Source organism: Cyprinus carpio, chromosome B3 (genome assembly GCF_018340385.1).
Source record: "Cyprinus carpio isolate SPL01 chromosome B3, ASM1834038v1, whole genome shotgun sequence".
Taxonomy (NCBI): Eukaryota; Metazoa; Chordata; class Actinopteri; order Cypriniformes; family Cyprinidae; genus Cyprinus; species Cyprinus carpio.
This window is the reverse complement of record NC_056599.1, coordinates 7,878,539-7,899,746: the sequence shown is the minus strand read 5'-3', so window position 1 is coordinate 7,899,746 and position 21,208 is coordinate 7,878,539. Positions and strand designations below refer to the sequence as shown.

Below are 21,208 nucleotides of genomic sequence, written 5' to 3'. Positions count from 1 at the left end.
GCTGTCTTATTCACCTATGCCTAGAAATGGTACTGCAGAGCAGAACAATACTGCCAATCCAAACTGTATGCTAAATGTCAATCATCTTTGACAATAGTGGTCCTGACAGAAGTGAATATTTGCTGCTTTCACAAGACATTTACCAAACACTAAAAGGAGAGAGAAAAAAAAGAAAATCAGTGCAATTTATGGTGGTAACAATTACAGGGTTTTGTGTTTGACCCTATTTTGTGTTTAATCAGAGGGTCAAGTTTTAATGGTTGGACCACAAGTCACCTTAGAGAAAATCTCTCGACTTGAAACAAGAAGTTCTGCTATGGACATTGATCTCATTGGGATCGCCAAGAACAACAATGAAAGTATGTCAAATGTTTCAGTGAGAAAATAAAAAAAATCATAAAAAAAGAATCACTAAACCATAATTGTATTTACATAGTGTTGCATTTACTGTAGTTTCTGTTTCTGTCTCACAGGATCAGCCGCTGTGGCTTTCATGAGCTACAACACGATGGAGAATCTACTGAAGCCAGACTTCTTCTACACACCAAAGGACACGATTAAAACCATGATGTCCACTGTGATCTCAGCTACTCTTCCCAAAACCACCAACACTAAACTAACCAAACCAGTCAACTTCACCCTCAGACACATCAGAGTGAGAGACTGAAATGTGCTTTTGTTTTATCAGAGCACTGATGAACATCTGAAAACATCTAATATTCAGTGTTCTGATATTTTCTTCTTTTTTTTTTGCAGGAGTTTGATCCCAGCGGTTCTCTGTTCTGTGTGTACTGGAATATTAGCGAGTGGATTGTAGATGGTTGTTCTGTTTTAAAAAACCACACCACCAGCAGCTACACTGTGTGTTCCTGTGATCATCTGTCCACATTCGCTCTCATCATGCAAACCAGCCGCCGTCAGTCAGAGGTACAGAACATTTCTAGTGAACACTGAAGAACAGCACAGATTTGGCACTCATGTTCTCTCACATGTTTTCTCAGAGCAACTCACTGCTAGTGATTTTGGTGTGTGTGATCGTGGGGCTGGTGTTCATCAGTTTGGCCCTGTTGACCTTTGCCCTTTATAAGTGGAGTCCTCTGCGTGATTGGATACGTGGTTGCGTTGTGCTGGGTCCTGAAGGTTACAACAGGGAAGAGTGAGTTTATTTTCTTTTCTTTTTATTTTTTTATTTTTTAAGAAGGAAATAAAACCGTTCAGGGATTATGTAACCTTTCTGCTATCTGATAAAAAATACAACGTTACGTACAAAATTAAAAAGTTAACGTGAAATAGTCTTTCAACACTGGCTCAGTGTGTGGTTCTTGGTTGCTCCTGGATTCTGGGTTTCTTCACTAATGTCAGTAAGGAGCTGGAGATCCTCTTCCTGATCTTGAACTCTCATCTTTTCTGATTTATTGTGTCCTCAATAGTGAGGTCAGACATTTACTCATTTTACCATCATATTCCATAAGAAATCCGGACATGAAACACATTTACAGTTGTTTTCACTGAAGTCCTGTTCTTATTGTGGTAATCTGTGGTTTTTAGAAAAGAATCTCAGAGGCAGTTTGTTTAATCTGTTACTCTTCCATTTCCTTCCTGTGACGGAATGTTCAAATGAGCCAAAACTACACAGTAAAATCCTAAGTTTTAAATTAACACTGCTCGGAGCATGTATGGTCCCACTCTACAAGAGTGTTTTGCCAAGTTCACACTACAGGATTTTAAGCCCGATTTAAGCCTGATTTGCAAATAAATGAGCTTGCTGAAAGGTCGGGCTGTAATGATGACAAAATATTGAAATATTTGAACTTCACAAAACAAGGCAGTAAAAAGTCACAACAAAAATAAAAGCAAATAGTAATAATAAAAGCAAATCCTAAGACAATGCAGCTGCAAAATTTATTCATGTCGCAATGCATGCTGGGAGGCATAGATGAGATTTGATTGGTGCACCTAGAATGCAGTGCAACATGAATCCGATGATCGTCATCATTGTTGAGATTCATATGCTGATACTTGATGTCAGTGTGTCTAAACAGTACAGATGTTCTAAACTGTTGTGCAAAGTGTTCTTAAAGTTCTTCATATTATTTTATTAAAACACAGTAGTGATCAATAAATAACTAACTTACACATTACAACTGACAACATCACTGAATCAAGCTACTACATTACAACTATGTCATTATCAAAAAATGGCCAATATAATGATGACAGTTTTTCTTGGTTTTTCTTCCATAACAAATGTGTTTCATAAAAACACTTACAGTAGTGAGGAAAAAAAAAAACTGATGTTAAAAAGTCAATGGTTAAAAGCCCCACTAAAGCAAACACTTATATCCACAACAGTGACTTTGCATTTTATTATTTTCAATAAACATTAACATTTAAACCTCTGTTAATTCTTAAGAAAAAAAATAAAAAAAATAAGTCAAAGTGGTTAGTAATGAGTGAAGCTGCTTCTGCTGTTTGTGGAGATTATTTATCATCTTCTGCTGAGATCTTGAGAAATTTAATGTTGTCTTATTTCAGTTGATTTCATCTAAGGCTGTGTATGAAGTCAGTTGTAGTTCTCGTGTTTCCTCTTTTCTTCAGTGATTCTGACATCATCACTAATGCTCAATCAGCACTAAATGAATCAATTAATTCTCATTAACTTTAACTTCAGTGTTACTTTAACTCTCTTGTAGAGTGGGACCATATGTGCTCTAAGCAGTGTTAATTTAAAGGTGCAATGTTTAATATTTACAATGATCTGTATACAGAAATACAATATAATATACATAACTATGTTTTCAGAGATGTTTAAAAACCTTACTTAATGAACTGTTATGTTTTTATTACCTTAGATTGAGCTATTTTTATCTACATACACGGCAGGTCCCCTTACATGGAAGTCGCCACCATGTTTCTACAGCAGCCCTAAACTGACTAACTGCTCTACAGAGTGCATTTTGTCACTTTGTTGTTCTTAAGAATAAAATACTGACACAATGAATAACAAGTACATTAACAATTGCAATAACATTGATTTATTGAATAATTAAGTAAATATAATTCCTTAATTTACCTTTGTAAAGAAATCTCATTGCTTCTCTAAAGGGAGGGGTGAGCGGGGGACTGAGCTGTTGGTTGCATTTTGCAACCTCACCGCTAGATGCCACTAAAATCTACACACTGCACCTTTAATTCTCAAGATTTTACTGTGTATTCAAACTCCAACTGTCAAAAATTCAAATTGAAACAAACATAGAATGCCTTTGATCTGCTGCCTGTCTGCACAGAATTACTCCTTTCAAACTCCAAACTTTTAAAACAAACTTTTAGGCTCGGCTCTCTCAACCCAACATCAGAATTACACATCTTTTTTTTCTGTTTCAGAAAAAAATACTGCCTGCATAGTCAGTATATGGAAGAAAAGTAAAGCTTCAGTATTTACTTCAGAAATTCAACTAGTCTCTTTAAACACATTTTCTTACCTGCTTATTATTTTCAAACTCCATTCTGGTTCATGAGTTTCAGAGGTTGAATTGATTTCATGAAGTCACTCAGTTCCTCTCGTCTCATTCTTGTCCAGGTTACGCTGCAGTACACGAAGTGCTTCAGATGTCTTTGCTGTGGCTGAAAACCCAACAACCTCAAAAGTGTCCCAAAAAACACTGAGGAACACAACATCATGTTAACCCTAGAATCCATGAACCAAAAAACAGCATAAATGCATAAAGTTGGTCAAGATGTAATGAATGGTTTTCTAAAAAAAAAAAAAACAGGTTTCTTATTGAAGTAGCTAAAATATTTGATGATACAAATGTATTAATATGTCAAACATCTTTATTTGTCCAGTGTTATATATGCTGTACTTTTCCTAAATAAACTCCAAACTAATTTAGATCTAAGGTATGTTCTCGCCTGGCGCTTCACTCTTCACATTTCTCACAGACCATGTGATAATGATCTTTTGAGGCAGAGACAGAACATGTCACATCAGATTTGCAGCTTTTGAAGCAAATCTTCTGGGCAGAGTTTGAATCTCTTCCTCTGTTTGGGCCTTCAGCTGTTTGTTTTTTTTTTTTTTTTTTTTTTTTTTTTCTGTGGCCTGACATACTGTCTGATTAGGTTGTACATTTGAGAACTTCATGACTGTTAAAATAGTATAAATGGGTACAGTATGGGTACAATGGGTACAGTATGAGTAAAATATAATCAGGCATGAATGTGATTCGTATGAATGCGATCTGAATGTACTACATCCAAGTTTCTTAATATTACAGCTGTCAATATTACTGATGTAAAATAAGTAACTATTTTATTCACACTCAAGATTTTTTGGTTGAGGGCAAAGATATGTTTACAGACTAATAGTTTTTGTTACTTAATATTAAAGATGAATATGGAATTAATGCTAATAAAAATATATATGAATAAAAATGTTAAACTACAATTATATTTAACTGTAATCTGTAAAAACAATTATATTTTATTTTATCAAGCTCAGAACATGTTATGTGAGTTTCTTATTTTATTGCTGTATTGATGTAAAACTCATAATCTATTTTATTTAGAATTTTTTTTTTTTTTTTTTTAAACATGTAGGATTTTCTCGGTGGAGGGTGAAAAAGGTTATATTTACAGATTCCTTAGAATAATCTTAAATGATTTAAAGTAAATGTTTGCAAATGGATAACCTATAAACTATTTCATGTGTGAATGGTGAAGGGAAATTAATTAACATTGTATGGCATTGTTGTTGAGTTGTAAACTTATGAATTTGTAAATCTTAATTATATTTTTGTTTATTAAGCTCAGAAAGCTGACTGTTTCTTCTGCAAGGAATTATTTTTAGAGTGCAGTATATTACTTTGGTAATATGATCATATACTGTAGATATGTATATATATATATATATATATATATATATATATATATATATATATATATATATATATATATATATATATATATGTGTATGTTTTAGGTGGAAGGGAAGGCAGTTAAAGTGAATCTGTATTGTCATGTGGCTAGAGTTTTTGTTAAAACATAACTACATTTTCCTGTATTAATGTATTTTGTTACAAAAATATTAATAAACAAAATAATAAATGATAATTATAACTGCACTTGTGAACATGTTTTTTTTTCTTTTCTTTTTTTTTTCTCACATGTCCACAAAAGAGGTCACTGAAAATGCACTTTATAGGAACTGGGCATGTGAGCAATTGTAAGATATACATTTGCTTTTGAATTTAAATTTGGGGCTAAAATAATGGACTTAAGCTCATATTTCAACTGCTAATTTGTTTATTTTCTACCTGTTAAGGAAATTTGTCCTCTGAACTGGTTTGTGGATAGAGAAAAATACACTTGATTGTCAAATGTGACAATGGCTTCCACCTTTCAGAAAACTACTTTTTTTTTTTTTTTTTTTCTGTCTTCAAATGTTGGTTCTTATTTCTTCAAACTTTTATAACATGATTTGTGGTTAGATGTAGGGCTGGGAATCAAAAGTCGATTCAAATTCTAGAATTGGATACTTATGGTCAGAAATGAGATATCAATTTGTGTGTGCACATATTGATGTGACTTTGAACCAGTACTGGTCTTAGACTTCCAGTGGCACTTAGCAAAACTTTATCAGGGTTTAAAAATGGTTTTACCCCTGACTCCTTAATCTGTTCTTTCAGAGCAGTTTCACTGTCAACAATCTGTAATACAATCAAAATAAAAAAAGAAAAGAAAATTACAAACAATAGGAAAATCACTATAAATCAAGGATCACGTTACCAATGCCACATCAGTCAAGCTCGCATCAGCTGATAGTCAGCTGTTCTTGACGTGTACCAATCCAGTTTTAACACTTATCACACCATTCCACATAAACTTCTTCTATCGCATCTCTGCTATCAAATCAACTCCCTTCTCCAACCCCAACTCCACCTACCTGAACCTGTAATCTAATCTGATTTTTTCCCCCTCTCTTCTTCGTATACTGTTCACTATTTAAGGCATTCTCTATCATGTATTTTGTATTTTCTTCAACTCATGTAAATTGTAATTATGTATGCATATGCTGGATCTGTTCTGTACCCCAGTGGGGTTTGACTTGCTGCTCTGCCCACTCTGTACAAGCATGGCTGCATGGACAGGTGTGGGGAGTTTTGCCCAGAACAGAACCACACCACCATCACTAACTGTATGCAGTATAATTGTAATAAATATACTTTGACGAAGTGGACCTGACTGAAAAAATAGCCTTCTATAAAGAAATTGAATAAAGTGGTATTTGATTTTTTGTTTAATATTGAAAGTAGAAAAATGAGGTCCGTGTATCTTTTGGTCATTTGATTTTTTGTTTAATATTGAAAGTAGAAAAATGAGAAACGGCTCCTTTTTCGTTTTTAATTTTTTTGCAAAAAACGAAAAACAAGAATTTGGCTTAATTTGTAGTTTTTCTTTCAGGTGTTGAAAAATGAATAAACAGCTTGAATATTCGATTTCTACACGTGGGTGGGAATTAAACGCCCCTTTCTGCTGATTGGTCAGACAAAAAAAAAAAAAAAAAAAAGATCAAACGGTCATCAGTTCTTCTGCAGTTCCTCACGGCAGAATACTAGTCCTCTGCTGCTGCTGGGGGGGATTTCATAGCCTACCATATTTTCCAAACTGTAAAGTCACTTTTTATCATGATATATACTGTGATTTATTCTAAAATGACTTAAATAATGCCATTTAACGTCAAATAACCTTAATGTAGACTTTTAAAAATAGGCGCATCAAGCAGCCTACTAGCTGTGTATTGGTTCATGTTTTGCGCTAAAGCAGTGCATTCTGTTGTTTTCTTTATTTTTCAACGGAACGACATTTTGTAGTCATTTTGAATGTACACAAATAAAAACATGCATTTTACCATATGACTATAAATGACAACTTATTAAATTATTTCCCCTCTTGAGGAACAAATCCAGGTGAACATCAACTAATTCTCAATATTAATTAAATAAACTGTTTAGATTGCTGCATATTTCCTGTGCACTTCAATACTTTCTGTTTTATTTAACTAGGGTAACTAGTCAGATGTTTTTTCTAAAGGCTTATTAGGTCTACCTTCTTTTTTCCGAAACACACACACAAAAATGTCCTGCATCGCACTTTACCCATTTAATGGCAGAGAACGGTGACTTCACTTTTCATTCTTTAAGCGGATTCAAATCTGTCATAAAATAATATGCATCTCGTGGCGTATGCTATATTCCAAACGTTCTGAAGGTATACAGTAAGGTTTGGTGAGAAACAAACCAAATGGCAATTAATTACATTTATGTAAATCTTGTGTTACATTCCTGTGTGCGAGTGCACAAGTGTCAGACTAAATCAGACTACAGTTACTTTTTTATAGATTACATATTATTCACACAATAGAAATAAATGATTCATCGTTTATTGATTCTCTCTAATTCCTCATTTTTTTTTTTTTTTTTTTTTTTTTTAATGTTCTTGTCTAAAATAGTCTACCGCTTATATACACTCAGAAAGTCTTCCAGTTTGTGGACATTCACACAGTTATCAGTCATTAATCCGGTGGCTATACAGCATTTGACCAATGGTTTACACAAAAATAATTTCAGGTTTAAGAAGTGTTTCAACATTGCATCAACTACTGATGAACGCATTATTTTTTATTTAAATGATCACTCAGTAGGTTAACCATGTATTATTATGTATTATTGAAAGGCTTTTGTCTTTCAAACTCATTAAAAATGCACAAATTCTCATTATTTCTTATTTGCAGACATTCTCAAACTCTTTGTCCTCTGAACCTCTTTCACCTAACATATTTACTTTAAAGGGTTGGTCAATCAGCAATTCTGTAAAAGACAATATCTCCCTTGCGTTAAAACTTTGAGCATCGTAACTTTGCAGATGTTTTTTATGCTCAAACAGCAAAAAAAAACACTAAAGTTAAAAAAAGTGAAATCATAATCAGTGATCCTTTAAGTACCCTCTGACATATGAATGGTCATATGGCACAAACAAATGAAGGTAAACATAAAATATTTCATCTTTTTTAGTAAGTGTATGATTTATTTTAATTTTACATTTTTATGATTTAATTACTTTTCAGCCTTTCATTAAAGTTCCTTTACGAACCCCAATTTGGGACACCCTGACGTAATATAATGTTTAATGCACTTCATGTTGTTAATTACAATGAAAGGAATATATTTTCTTACTATTTGTATTTTTACATCATTATGGTACAAGATTATCCTGTTTAAATCAGTGTGATAAACGAGTTAGGTCAAAACTCAAAAGTAATCTGACTATATTACCTAAAACGTGAAATGTAGTGGATTAGTTACTGACTACATTTTTTGTCATGTAATTTGGAATCAGTAACGGATTACAATTTGTAAGTAATCTACCCAGCTCTGAATATACCCGAAGTCAAAGCATTATTCTTTCCTTTTGTATTAGTGTTTCAAATATTTATTTTGAAAATAATTAATAATATTTATAATAATAATAAATTAATTACTTAATAAAACAAACAAACTTACTGGGGGACCAGGGTAGGATATAGCCTGCCCTGGCATGCCCATCTGATGCAAAGCATAGAATTTATATCTTCACAGAAGAAAGCCGTAGGCTCTGCCACAGAACAGGTTGTGTCGAGCCATTCATTTGTCTGGTTGTATGATGAGAAAAAGATTAAATGTAGTTGCAATAAAAAAGTTTAAGAATCTGTACAACTGCTGCTGCAGCAGAGGACTAGTGTTCTGCCGCGCGGAACTGGCAGAAGGACTGATGACTGCATGGTTTGATCTTTTTTTTTGTCTGACCAATCAGCAGAAAGGGGAGTTCAATTCCCGCCCACGGTGTAGAAATCGAATATTCAAGCTGTATATTCATTTTTCTAACCCTGAACGAAAAAACTAAAAATTAAGCCGAATTCTTGTTTTTTGCGTTTTTTTTGTGCAAAAAATTAAAAAACGAAAAGGAGCCGTTTTAATACTAAACGAAAGCGTTAACAAAATAAATTAAAAAAGATTAAACAGTTTTAACAGCCTTAATATTTTTGGAAGATTAAATAGTTTGGATATACTGTTGAACCTCTTTTTTAAAGAAACAATATATAAAGGATTTTGATGAGTGAATTTACTGTGGTGAATATGAAATTTTGCAAGAAGTCATAATAGGTTAATAATAAAATATTCATTAATTTTGTCTCTTTGAATAGTAAAGAAGCCAAACAGTACATCCTTAAAAAGCAGAGAGAAACCCTGTAGCACACTGCAGTAAGGGGTGTTTAAAAATGAATGACTATGCAAGTAATGCCTGTTTATGAAATTTAGATAAATTGTAAGGGATTCTAGCAATATTATAATTACAGATCAATAGGAAAGGGAGACCACCTAATTTGGAAAAGTAGTAATTGGGGATAAAATTCCAGATTAAGTTTGGATTACACAAAAACTGAACAACACTTTCAAAATGAATTGGATTAGACAAAGAAGAGAAATCAAGGAAATTAAACCCACCATAATCATATGTGTTCATTAATAAATACTCTTTATTACCTTTGTTACCACATTCAGTGTATAGAAAATAACTATCATGACAGAAATTCATACATTTATAAACTGTAAGAAGTAAAAAGCTACAATTGGGGACCACAAATGCAGTAACTGTAAGAGTAAATAATAATTATAATAATGATGATAATGATGATGATGATGATAATAATAATAATGACTATGCGCGCGTTTGTAAGGAAGCTTGTAAATTAATTTCTCTATCCAATGCTATCATGTCATGTGACAAAAGAACGAACGATACACAGATTCATAGCCTTCACTGTATGAACTAAATATATATTGATTCTGAAGTTTTTAGGTGAAGAGCAGGAAATGATTCTCTCAATTTCTTAAGACAGAGAGAGCAGTAGGTTTATGAGGCTGCTGTCACTTTAAGACTGAATGCACAGACCTAATATACTAACAAGCATTTGATTACTTTCCTAACTGTTTATGTTCAATTAAGAACAGCGGCCCAGTAGTGCAGAACACAACGCAATCTCCACAGCACAACGGAAACACCGTACTTAATATATAAGAACACTCCCCAAGACTGACACTTGAGCATTTGTCTTAGCGCATGTCTTCCGCAGCTCAGTATGCAATCATGTTTTCATAATCGTTGGAAGCCAAAAAATAAATTAAAATTAAAATTTATAATTAAAATTCTATCAAAGCAATTCAGTCACTTCTAGTTGCTGTGTTTTTCATTTTTGTTCTTTTCTTCTGTTCTCTCTTTTTTTATTGGGAAACACTATGTTACCTTTTTTATCTTTATTATTATTTTTTTATTATTATTTAATTAATGACTTATTTATTTATTTATTTATTTATTGCAGTGTGGTCTAAATGTTGACATTATCAGGGGTGGGGTTGAGTCCAGCCAAAAATGTCTTGCCCAGAAATTAGAAAAATTACATATTTTTATTTTTTGGCCAAAAGCAACAGCATGATCTAGACTCACACAATATATGAGATGCTGCTTAAAGAGTGTTTTAAATAACAGTAATCCAAGCTTGAAGAGGTCTCGTGGATGCATAGATAACCTGCTGCTTCTTCACATACATTCATGCAAGAGCAAAGAGCACAAGGAATTTCCCGTTTATCTTACATTTATGATATACATGTTTATGATGACATGTCACAGAAATGCTATATAAACTGACATTACTTAACGCTTGGGTTAAAGGTGCAATCGAGACAGCATTGCCCATTCTAGTAACATAAACAATAAAATAATAAATCAGTATTTCTCAGAATCCATTTTAGAGCCCCAGCACAAGCACAGTGGATTTTCTGTGTTAGTTAAACTTACTTCAAGCCAATCAGTTTACTCATTACCTCTTTGCATGCATGTATAAAGCCTGTGTGTATTGGCTGTATTTTGACCATAAATATACACAGAGCAAAATCTGTGATAAATTTACACTGCTTTGTGTCTATATAAGTCCAGTTATAAAGCATGTTTGCATCTCATGAGATACAGCCCAAAATGTGTCTTATCAAACAAGGTAAAAAATAAAATAAATAAATAAAAAAACTGTTATACCACACTAGTGGTTCATACTAGAATGGAGGCAGATATGAATGCAGATTTGTGGTTAATTGAGTTTACTGCATTGCATATGCATTAGTAGAGAAGAGTCATTCATGCCACAAGAAGAGCAAGTTATGGTATTTTGATTGGAGATAAAGTAGCCAAAAATATGCATAAAAAATTATTATTTACAAAAGACCAGCAACATGCATTAAGAAATTAAATTATAGTTTATTTTGGTCCAACTTTAACAGACTCTTCTGTGCAAGAATGACTTGAACTGTTTATTAGCCTGTATGTGAGTGCCAACAACAATGAAGAAATAACAGACAGTAATCTGTTTACACCAATGCAATTTTAATTTATCTTTCTCTAACACATATTTTTTAGATCTATAATCAGACATTATAGTTAAAGAATTTTGAAATTAATTGTGTTATTTTGAGCTTTGATATTTGTACAGATAACATTGTGTTTTATGAACTAGATGATAATGCTCTTCTCCTCAGGAGCTGTAACCTGTCCTGACCACTGCATCACTCCATTTACTCACTTGATCTTGGAAAAAAAAAAAATAAAAATTAACACTGAGGTCAAAAGTTTGTCATGCCATCACCACCACCACACACACACACACACGTCGTTTACAGAATAATTTAATACAAAACTGGAATTAGGCTCCAATTCATATTGTATTTTAATATTACTCATATTTTATATTCTTATTTGTATTTCTTATATGTTCCAATTCACTCATAAATGGCCTGTTTCAAAACTCAGTATCACTCATTAGACTCACATTTTAAATAAAGCTGGACAGACTGGAAAGAAAGTGACCTTTTAGCAATGATAGAGAATTTACATGTATCGTCACTCACATTTGTGAAACGCATTCAGTACATGCTTGCAGGAACTCCCATAATGAAGTCATAAAGTCCATACAGGTTACACATGCCGAAACTGCATCCTCAATGTTAGCTGTGTTTTTCGCTACATGCCGAGTTTGCATCCTCAACATAATTGGGTCTTTCGTGACACGCTGAACCTGCATCTTCGATGTAACCTGTGTTTTCGTTACATGGTGCACCTGCATCGTCCACGTAGCTCTTTTTTTTCAGGATACCACCAAGCCTCTTCCTCAAACTCACTGGTGGTTTCATGACAGCTGCAGCTGCATTTCTTATTACAAGTCTCCATGCACTTCTCACATCCTTCTTTACTGTTCTCACAACCCATGACTTGTCCAGCAACTCAGTTTAACTCAGTTTGAGCTGATTTGGAAATATTCTCAAATCCAACTTGTTTGCATCAGAATGTGATTTGCATAAAAGCTCCTTCAGAAGGGCAATTGGCATGCACCTAAAGGATGTCCAACCAACCCACAGTCTGCCCAACTATGTGTGTATGCACCTTCATGGGCTCAAATGTAGAAACACCCAGTTAATGGAGATGCTGACTCAACAGTGACCTTAAAGTCTTGCATATTGATAATGTATAAGGATTTTCAGTTTCGCTACACTGTAATCCCAAACAGTTGTACTAGCTCATAACTAATAAGGTCATAACAGTCAAATGTCGTTATGCAGTTGAGTAAACTATAAAGTTTTGAGCTCTGTTGAGATTTGTGTCACTTTAATTGAACAGGGCTCAGTATTTTAGAGTTAATTTGTGTGGAACGCTCAAAAAGTTTAGGAACCATGTAGTAGCGGCATGACGTTATCGACGTCATGACGTATTGGTGGGTGGGTCTTATCGCTCCCTCAGGAAAGCTGAGTCAGCCATCTTGAATTTGCCTTGATGCGGGAGAAGTTTTGGCCAGCCCATGTGGATGTGGAACACAGTTTAATTTGTTTTTAATTGTTTATATCTGTTTGGAATGCGTACTTTTATCCCCCCGCTTCAAACCACCACCACCTCAGTTATTTTCATTAGTCTTATTGCTCTCATTTTCTTAAGCGCTGTCTTATCATCAGCCCTGATTTGGTAAGTAACTCTTAACATTTTTTTATATATTATATAAAATATTTACAAATCCAAGTAATTGTAATTTTAGAAGTTGTTGAATGTGACAAATGCGTTAACGTTAAGTTACCTTACTTAGTTCATCTTACAGCAGTGTAACGTTATCAGCGGGTTTCCTGGATGAACTACATTACCCATAATGCATGTTTTGCCCGGGACATTGACGGTTGAGGAAGGTCCATGAGTTTTTGAATTCTCTGGCGGAGTCCGAAAGCATAACGTTATCCCTGATTCCCGCCGTTTTTTCTTTCGCTCGTTGTTTTCGCTGTTCGTCGTTAATGCATGTGCGTACTCTGAGTATACATATTTAAATAAATGTCTGCGTTACGCAGTAAATATTTTACGTTGGGTTAGGTCGAGCTGTGTGTGATCGCGTGTAACTAAACAACATAATGTGAGTGTGTTATCATGATGCTAACCAGCCCTGTGTTTGTATTTCGTAGGCTCAAGTGTGTGGTTGTGAGATCTTCTCGAAATAATTTTGACAGTTCAGGTAGGATGCATTATGAAAGAGTGTTATTAACAATTGGTTTATTTTGTGTTTCCACAGTTATTATTTTGCTATTTATTTCAATCTTTTTATTTCAATTGATCACTTGAACCCTTTATCAATACTTTGTTAAAAACAACAACATAAATAGCAGATCTATAAGCACACAACTTTATTTTTTTGTTAATAACTAAATAACTAACCTTCTAACATTTTAAAAAATTTATTGTACAATGAATGTATTTGATAGATTTGGAGACTTTTTTATCTGTATATTCACTTTTTAAAATTTCATTTATCATTATGTATTATTTAAAAAATGTTTTTGAACATTAACAAATCATCTTTGTGCTCATGTTGTGTACAGATATCGGACTACAAAGAGTGCTACAGAGAGTCAGTGTTTCACTATCAGACAGGTGCCAAAAGGTGAGTTTTGTAAATTGTGTACTAATTTGAATTTTAAATTATTCGCAAGGTTTAGATTTTTTTTGCAGCAGAACAGAATTTAATTACTGATGTGTTGTCGGCTGGTTGGCATAATCATTTCCCCCCTTGTTCACAATTTTACACACATTTTAACTTAAAAAAAAATGGAATAGCCAAAAGTGCAAACCAGGGCTGAAATGGTTTAGACTTTAATTGAAAATATTGAAATTGCACGCTGAAGTTGGCCCAATGGAGTGGAAGTGCAAGTTGTGTTCTGCAACTGCAAATACTCGGGGACAATTATTTTGGCACTATACTGTACTGCATAGCCAATATTCAAGAGTGTCCCCCCTGCCATGTCTCTATGACAGTTGCATTTGTACTTTTCCATCATTTGAAGCGATGAAAGCTCATCTGTCAAGATCTCATAATGATTCATGTAGAGTAGATGCAACTGAAGGAGTGTGTGGTTTTTTTACGTGTCCTTTGTGTAACTTCAAGCAGCCCTTTATTGAGGAAATTCTATTTGGTCATTTGAGAAGTCATTTACGAAGTCATGAGATGGTAGCATGCCCATTCAAGAACTGTAATTACAGAACAAATAGCTACTCAGCGTTTAATGCACACAAGAGTAGAAAACATGGTGGTGATTCAGACTTTGGTGAATGTGTTGTATTGGCAGACAGTGCTAGTGCCCTAGTTGTAGTTGCAGCAGAAAGTCTTGGGGAACCTGCTGAAAGTCACAGTGCAGGGTCTGCGGACACATTTGATCTCGATGAGGTAAACAGTCAGTGTGACACAGACACTTTAAGAGCTCAGTTGAACCATAATTTGGCATCATTATTCTTGAAGATGCAATCTATTCTTCATGTATCTGACATGGCATCTCAGGAAATAGTGGAACAATTGACTCAAATATTTTCCTTGTCCCAACCGATACTCAAACATGACATTAGAGAGGTCTTACAGAATCATGACATCACTGTCAGTGAAACACTTCTAAATGAGGTTGTCAGTACTGTTATGGACAGTAATGTTATTGTCAGTGCCACAGCTAAGGGGAAGCAGTTATCCTCAACTAAGAGAAGGAAAACCTTCATCGAAAATAATTACCCTGTGGTAAAGCCTGTACAGTATCTGCTACAGCCAGGACACACCGCAGTGTATGTTCCCATTCTTGAGATGATACAAAAAATCTTCAATCATACAGATATTCTGGACAAAATTAAAGAAACAAAAGTGGCACTAAACAGTCATTATGAAAGCCACCAAGATGGTTTGTACTTCAAAGAGAACACATTCTTGTCTTCAGATGAGTTAAAGATAACACTCATTTTGTACATTGATGATTTGGAAATAGCCAATCCACTTGGAACATCACGCAAAATACACAAAATCTGTTCAGTATACTGGACGCTTGCTGATCTTCCCATAAAATACCGATCAGCCATGCATGTAATACAGCTTGCAGCTTTATGTAAAGTGGATGACATAAAGAAATTTGGCTATGAAAAAGCACATGGTCCTTTGTTGAGAGACCTCCGTACCCTTGAACAAGATGGGGTATTCATTGAGTCTATTGGTAAGGTACTTCAAGGAACAGTCATGTGTGTGGTGTCTGACAATCTTGCAGCCCATGATTTGGCAGGCTTTTCAAAGTCTTTTAGAGCAGAATATTTTTGCAGATTCTGCACAGCAACACAAGCTAAACTTCAGACTCATGAAGTTGCAAGTGGCGAGTTCAGTCTTAGGACAAAAGACAGCCATAATAGTGATGTGCATGCTGTAATGCATGGGGATAGTCAGAGTCAGAATGGTGTTCAGGCAGATTGTGTCCTGAGCCAGTATCTAGAGCATTTTCATACTGTCACTGGCTTTCCACCTGATGTCCTCCACGATCTTTTTGAGGGCATTGTGCCCGTAGAGCTTGCTCTGTGTATCGGTGAGATGATCCGTCGTAAATACTTTACCCTTGAATATTTGAACGAGAGAATTCTATCGTTTCCATACCAGCACACAGACAAGCTTGACAAACCTCATAAAATACCACAGAACTTCTCTGTAAAGAAAAGCATAGGTGGTAATGGCCATGAAAATGCCACATTGCTTAGACTGCTCCCTTTGATTATTGGGAATGCGGTTCCTGAAGAGGATGGAACATGGACTGTGCTAATGGACTTAAAAGAGGTAGTAGAGTTATTGCTGTGCTCAGAATTCACAGAGGAGTCCATCCAGTATTTACAGTCCAAGATACAGGATCATAGAGAGATGCTGAAAGAAGCCTTTCCTGATTTCAAACTCCGTCCTAAGCATCACTACATTGAACACTATCCTGACCTTATACGCCATTTTGGGCCCCTTGTAAACTTGTGGACAATGAGGTTTGAGGGTAAACACCGTGTTTTTCAAGAGAGTTGTACACGATACACAAAACTTTAAAAATGTGTTGAAAACACTTGCAGACAGGCATCAATACATGGTTGCATACCATCTGAGTGCCTCAGGATTCTTCAACCTCACCAGCAGACATCAAATGTCTCTTCTGTACTGGTATCAATGCTTCCAATTTTGCCCAAGACATACATTGAACAAATAACAGCAAGCAATGTTATTTACAGCACATCAAAGGTCTGCATTGATGGAACTGATTATGGTGTAGGAATGTTTTTGTCTGTGGGACAAGAGGGAGGACTGCCTAATTACTGTAGAATTGAACAGGTTCTCCTGGTTAATAGTAGTGTTGTCTTTCTTTGCCAAGAGCACACATCACACTACATTGAACACCTGAGATCTTATGAACTTTTCCCAAACAATATGGCTGTTCACTCCCCATCAGAGCTAAATGACAAAACACCTCTCTGCGCTTACAACATTGATGGACGATTGCTCCTGACACCCAGACGTTTCATATTATTGAACTGAAGATTGGTTGAAGCAGGTAAACAGATGACTGCAACATTCTCTTGGAGCTGTGCGGACCAGTGGCTCCATGTATAAACTGCCCCACTACAGCAGCTGGGCTTCCATACATCCCTTCGTTCAAGTGGTGTCCCAGTATTTGTGTGTTGACCAGGTGAGTATGTGGACATGTGTATGTCACCTTCACTCTCCATGAAAATTTCCGTGTTTTTGTCTTAGGAACCAAAAGATGGCTGCTGCCCAGAAGCATGTGCTGCGTGTGTATGTTGCACGAGACACCGCCCTGAAGCTTACTCTACTCGAGCGACCAAAGTCAGTGGAGGAGCTGAAAGAAATAATGCAAGAGAGGTTCAAGCCGAGACTGGATGGGGACTTTAGCCTGCACTATGAGGATCCGGACTTTGATGGTGATCTTTGTCTTCTTGTGGACATCCAGGAGTTACCAGAGAAGGGCACATTGAGAGTCATCAGGCCTGAAGGTGACACCTCATCTACTGCATCTTCTGACACAGACTTACTCCCATGTGTATCTGCGTTACAGCGCCAAAAGAGTTGGCCTGATCACTTTGTTTGTTCCTGGTTTTGATTATGAAATGGAGCATATACTAGAAGAAGGAAATCGTGTTTATGAAGAATCAGGAAAATTGCTGAAGTTAAAGAGGTCACAGAAGAGTGAAATCCTTAAAAAAATGGCAGAAATGATCTACAGTTTTAAACCATACCCACATGAAAAGGAATTGGCAATTGCTGCTAAAGCTTTGATTACAGCTCATCCATGTCTCAGAATGACGGCTGGTGAAGACGCAGAGTTGGGATGGAAACGTCACATAGGGTACAAGGTTGCGTCTTACCGTAACAATCTGGCCAAAGTTGGGGTTGCAGAAGTAGCCATCAACACAGGGAGGCGGAGCCGAAACAACCCCAACAATGATCACCCCCATCAAAATATAAAGAAAGCTCGAAAAGCTGAGGTCAACTACATCATCAACCTACCAAAGGATCAAACCCCAGCCACTCTGGAAACAATGAGAGTAGAAATCATACATGAAGTTGAAAAGACTGAGAGAAACCAATTAGTCATAGGCAAGCTCATGAACACAACCTATGCCCTTCGTCGCCAAGAAATCGTTGGAGCTCTTGTAGCTCCACGGGTGAGAGACATCGTGGATAGATGGCCAGCCCTACTTATGGAGTCACAGGTAAAAAAAAAAAAAAAAAAAAAAAAAATTCTTTCTACATCATTTTACGGTTCTCCCTGTTGAGAGCAATTAATCAACATGACTCTTTAGCATGTCCACTTTGAACATGATTGATTTTTCCAATATTTAAATGACTGTTTTTAAAAATCTAAATTTTCAATAAATTCCCCAAAAAGCAAATGGCAGATGTAAAAGTTGACAACACATCACGATGTGACATATTTTTGCCATTCACAGTAAACAAAGTATACAGAGGTTTATTAGATTAATTTCCTTTAGATAACATTGTACAGCCTGTTTTAAATGAATGACAATTAACTCTCTATTTTGACCTTGGTTCTGACTCATCTCTAATAGAATTGCCCTTGGTTTTGCTACCTGTCAACAGAAAACTTCTTTAAAATACATTCACAATTCTGTTCCTAATTCATCTTTGTGCATTTCTGTGTAATTCTGTCCATGTACAGGTGTTTGCAGAGTTCCACCGAATCAACAATGTTAACCTGCGCAATCAATTCTACAAGGAGCTGGACAGACACATGCCTAAACTAATTAAATTGTTCAGAGACAAGGCCAACAAGACTGGCAAGATAGCGGAGGAGCTAGCCAAGCTCATGATGATTTATGACCTTCAGGTGAATTTTTAACTTTGCATGATTCAGAAACAGATTATTAACAGATTGTTTGGCAGACAACTGTAAGAAGCCATCGTGTTAATTGCCCCGACTCGAATTGTGAGGTTAAGTGATTATGCCATGAACACAACATTGTCATCTCATAGGAGATAGACGTCTTTGACAAGATGTATTCTATCAGAAAGAGGAACCTTAAAAAGATACTTTTTCAGCTTCAATTTGAAGAAGTCCCAAATAACTACTGTTTATGTGAAATTTGATTTACAATTTTAAGTTTTTTTCCTTTGAGTTAAAGTATTTACAATAGAAAGTTTTAATTTTAAAAATGTTTTACTGAAGAAATGATGACTCAAATACTCAATCTACCATCTATAGCAATGACCACCACCAGAATATGGAGCTATTTAACACTTTGATAAAGTGTTTGCTCTGCATTTGTGTAATTACTATTGTAATGGATATTTTTTGTACATCTAGGAACAACGTAATGTAAATATAAGACGGGCACTCGTCCTTCGTGCTCTTCCTGTGTACCTGCGTGAAGATGCCTTCAAGTTCTTTAGGACCTGTAATGTAAGTGTACTGGCCTAACTATCAATCCCTTTGCTTAGCTATTCAATCAGCTTGAACTGAAGCACTAAACATATATACATATTGAAGCTTAAACACATGACATCACTCAAAGAACTCTAGGAGAACCAGGGGGGTATTCCAGAAAGCAAGTGAAAACTCAGAGTGAACTCTGAGATGAGGGAAACAGAGTTATCCATTCCAGAGAGAAACCCTAACCCAGGACCAGCTGCTCTGCCTCTGTTGCATGTGGTGGAGGTGAGCACCACTTCATGTTCATCTACTCAGGAGGATGTTTGGACACAGATGTGTTAAACAGCATCTGTTGGTGGTAAAAGCTACAAGTTAAATTATCCACTAAATAAACTTTTACTTTAATATGTGAAATAAAAACAAAGTGAGGAGCCATTGTGAGACTGTTTTTATATTTCATTTTCAGCTGATTTGAATTAAATAAAATAGCCTTAAATAAAACATTGAAACAACATTCAACCACTTCCTCAAAGGCTAATATAAAATAAAGTGATGTTAAATTCAAAATATAATTACCTAACTCAGATCAGCTGTTCTGGAACTGAAAACTCAGTTTCAATTTAGAAAATGTCACCATACGGGAGCTCCATTGATGATGAGTTTTTACTAGTCGTCAGGCACGAGCTCAACTCTGAGTTAACATACTCCGAGTCGACTTACCTAACTCAGATCAGCTGTTCTGGAACTGAAAACTCAGTTTCACTTCACAGGGTAAGTTAACTCAAGAGTTCAGGGTTAGGCTCAGTTTGTTGAACGTCCTTTCTGGAATATCCCCCAGGACCTGTTTTACTTGAGTTGTTATTCTGCAAACTGACGTGTAGAAATTACATAAATGAAAAGGTAAGTGTAAATCATTCCACTAAACAAAAAGTATGCTAACAGATAGGTGTGAAACTAACATAAGATATAAGCCTATGTAAAGAAAATAGTTTTAAACATGTAGCTTAGTTGCAGTCTAAGTGCAAAGTGACAGTAATGTCTAGGCATCATTACCATGATTTGTATCCTTGAGGAGCTGAACTCATTCATGTATTATTTGTGTTTTATAAGTCAGCAGATTGTCCAGACCTCACTGACACTACTCCGGTGGCTCTCCTGACAGTCGTCACGGATGACACTATTGATGCGGCCCTCTTCAGCCCTGAGAGCATCTGTATCGTCGTGGAGGATGAAATACTTGTGAGTGGTCCCACGACTCTGGCTGACTCATTTCTCCTGCTCTTTGGGTATGTCTATGCACTAGACCTACAGTACCCAAAGAATCTTGAACTTACATTCACATTTATCCAAAAAGTTGTGATGTGTCTTGAGGACAACAAACCACTGAAAGGGCGTCTTCTGACGCTGAAGAATGATTTGTTTAATGAGTGAATCACTCAGGATGGATTATTTGAGTTGAGTTGAGTACTGAGAAAGTCCCTCCCTTTTTACAAATGTAATAATTTGCCTGTTCTACCTCAGATTTAAGATCTGACACTGTTTGCCTCTTCTACCTCAGATTTAAGGTCTGACACTGTTTGCCTGTTGTAACTCAGATTTAAGATCTGACACTGTTTGCCTCTTCTACCTCAGATTTAAGATCTGACACTGTTTGCCTGTTCTACCTCAGATTTAAGGTATGACACTGTTTGCCTGTTGTAACTCAGATTTAAGATCTGACACTGTTTGCCTCTTCTACCTCAGATTTAATACATTGATTGCCTATACCTTGATGCACTAACTTGATGTTGCCAGTTGAAGTACAACCAGTACTTTATTTGAATGTTTTATTATTGACACATATTGTACTTTAAAAAAAC

General features: G+C 35.6%; 1 protein-coding gene and 1 long non-coding RNA gene across 2 annotated transcripts; both read left to right on the top strand.

Moving 5' to 3' along the window:
- The first annotated feature begins 256 nt into the window (after positions 1–256).
- On the top strand, positions 257–954 carry LOC109072803 (adhesion G protein-coupled receptor E3-like). The gene is made up of 3 exons (XM_042721138.1): positions 257–359; positions 474–655; positions 757–954. The coding sequence occupies exons 1-3, from the start codon at positions 257–259 to the stop codon at positions 952–954; spliced, it is 483 nt and encodes a 160-aa protein (XP_042577072.1).
- Positions 955–18,740: 17,786 nt separating this feature from the next.
- On the top strand, positions 18,741–20,489 carry LOC122136458. The gene is made up of 3 exons (XR_006154138.1): positions 18,741–18,806; positions 19,284–19,379; positions 20,460–20,489. It is a non-coding gene; the product is annotated as an uncharacterized LOC122136458 (long non-coding RNA).
- Positions 20,490–21,208: the final 719 nt, after the last annotated feature.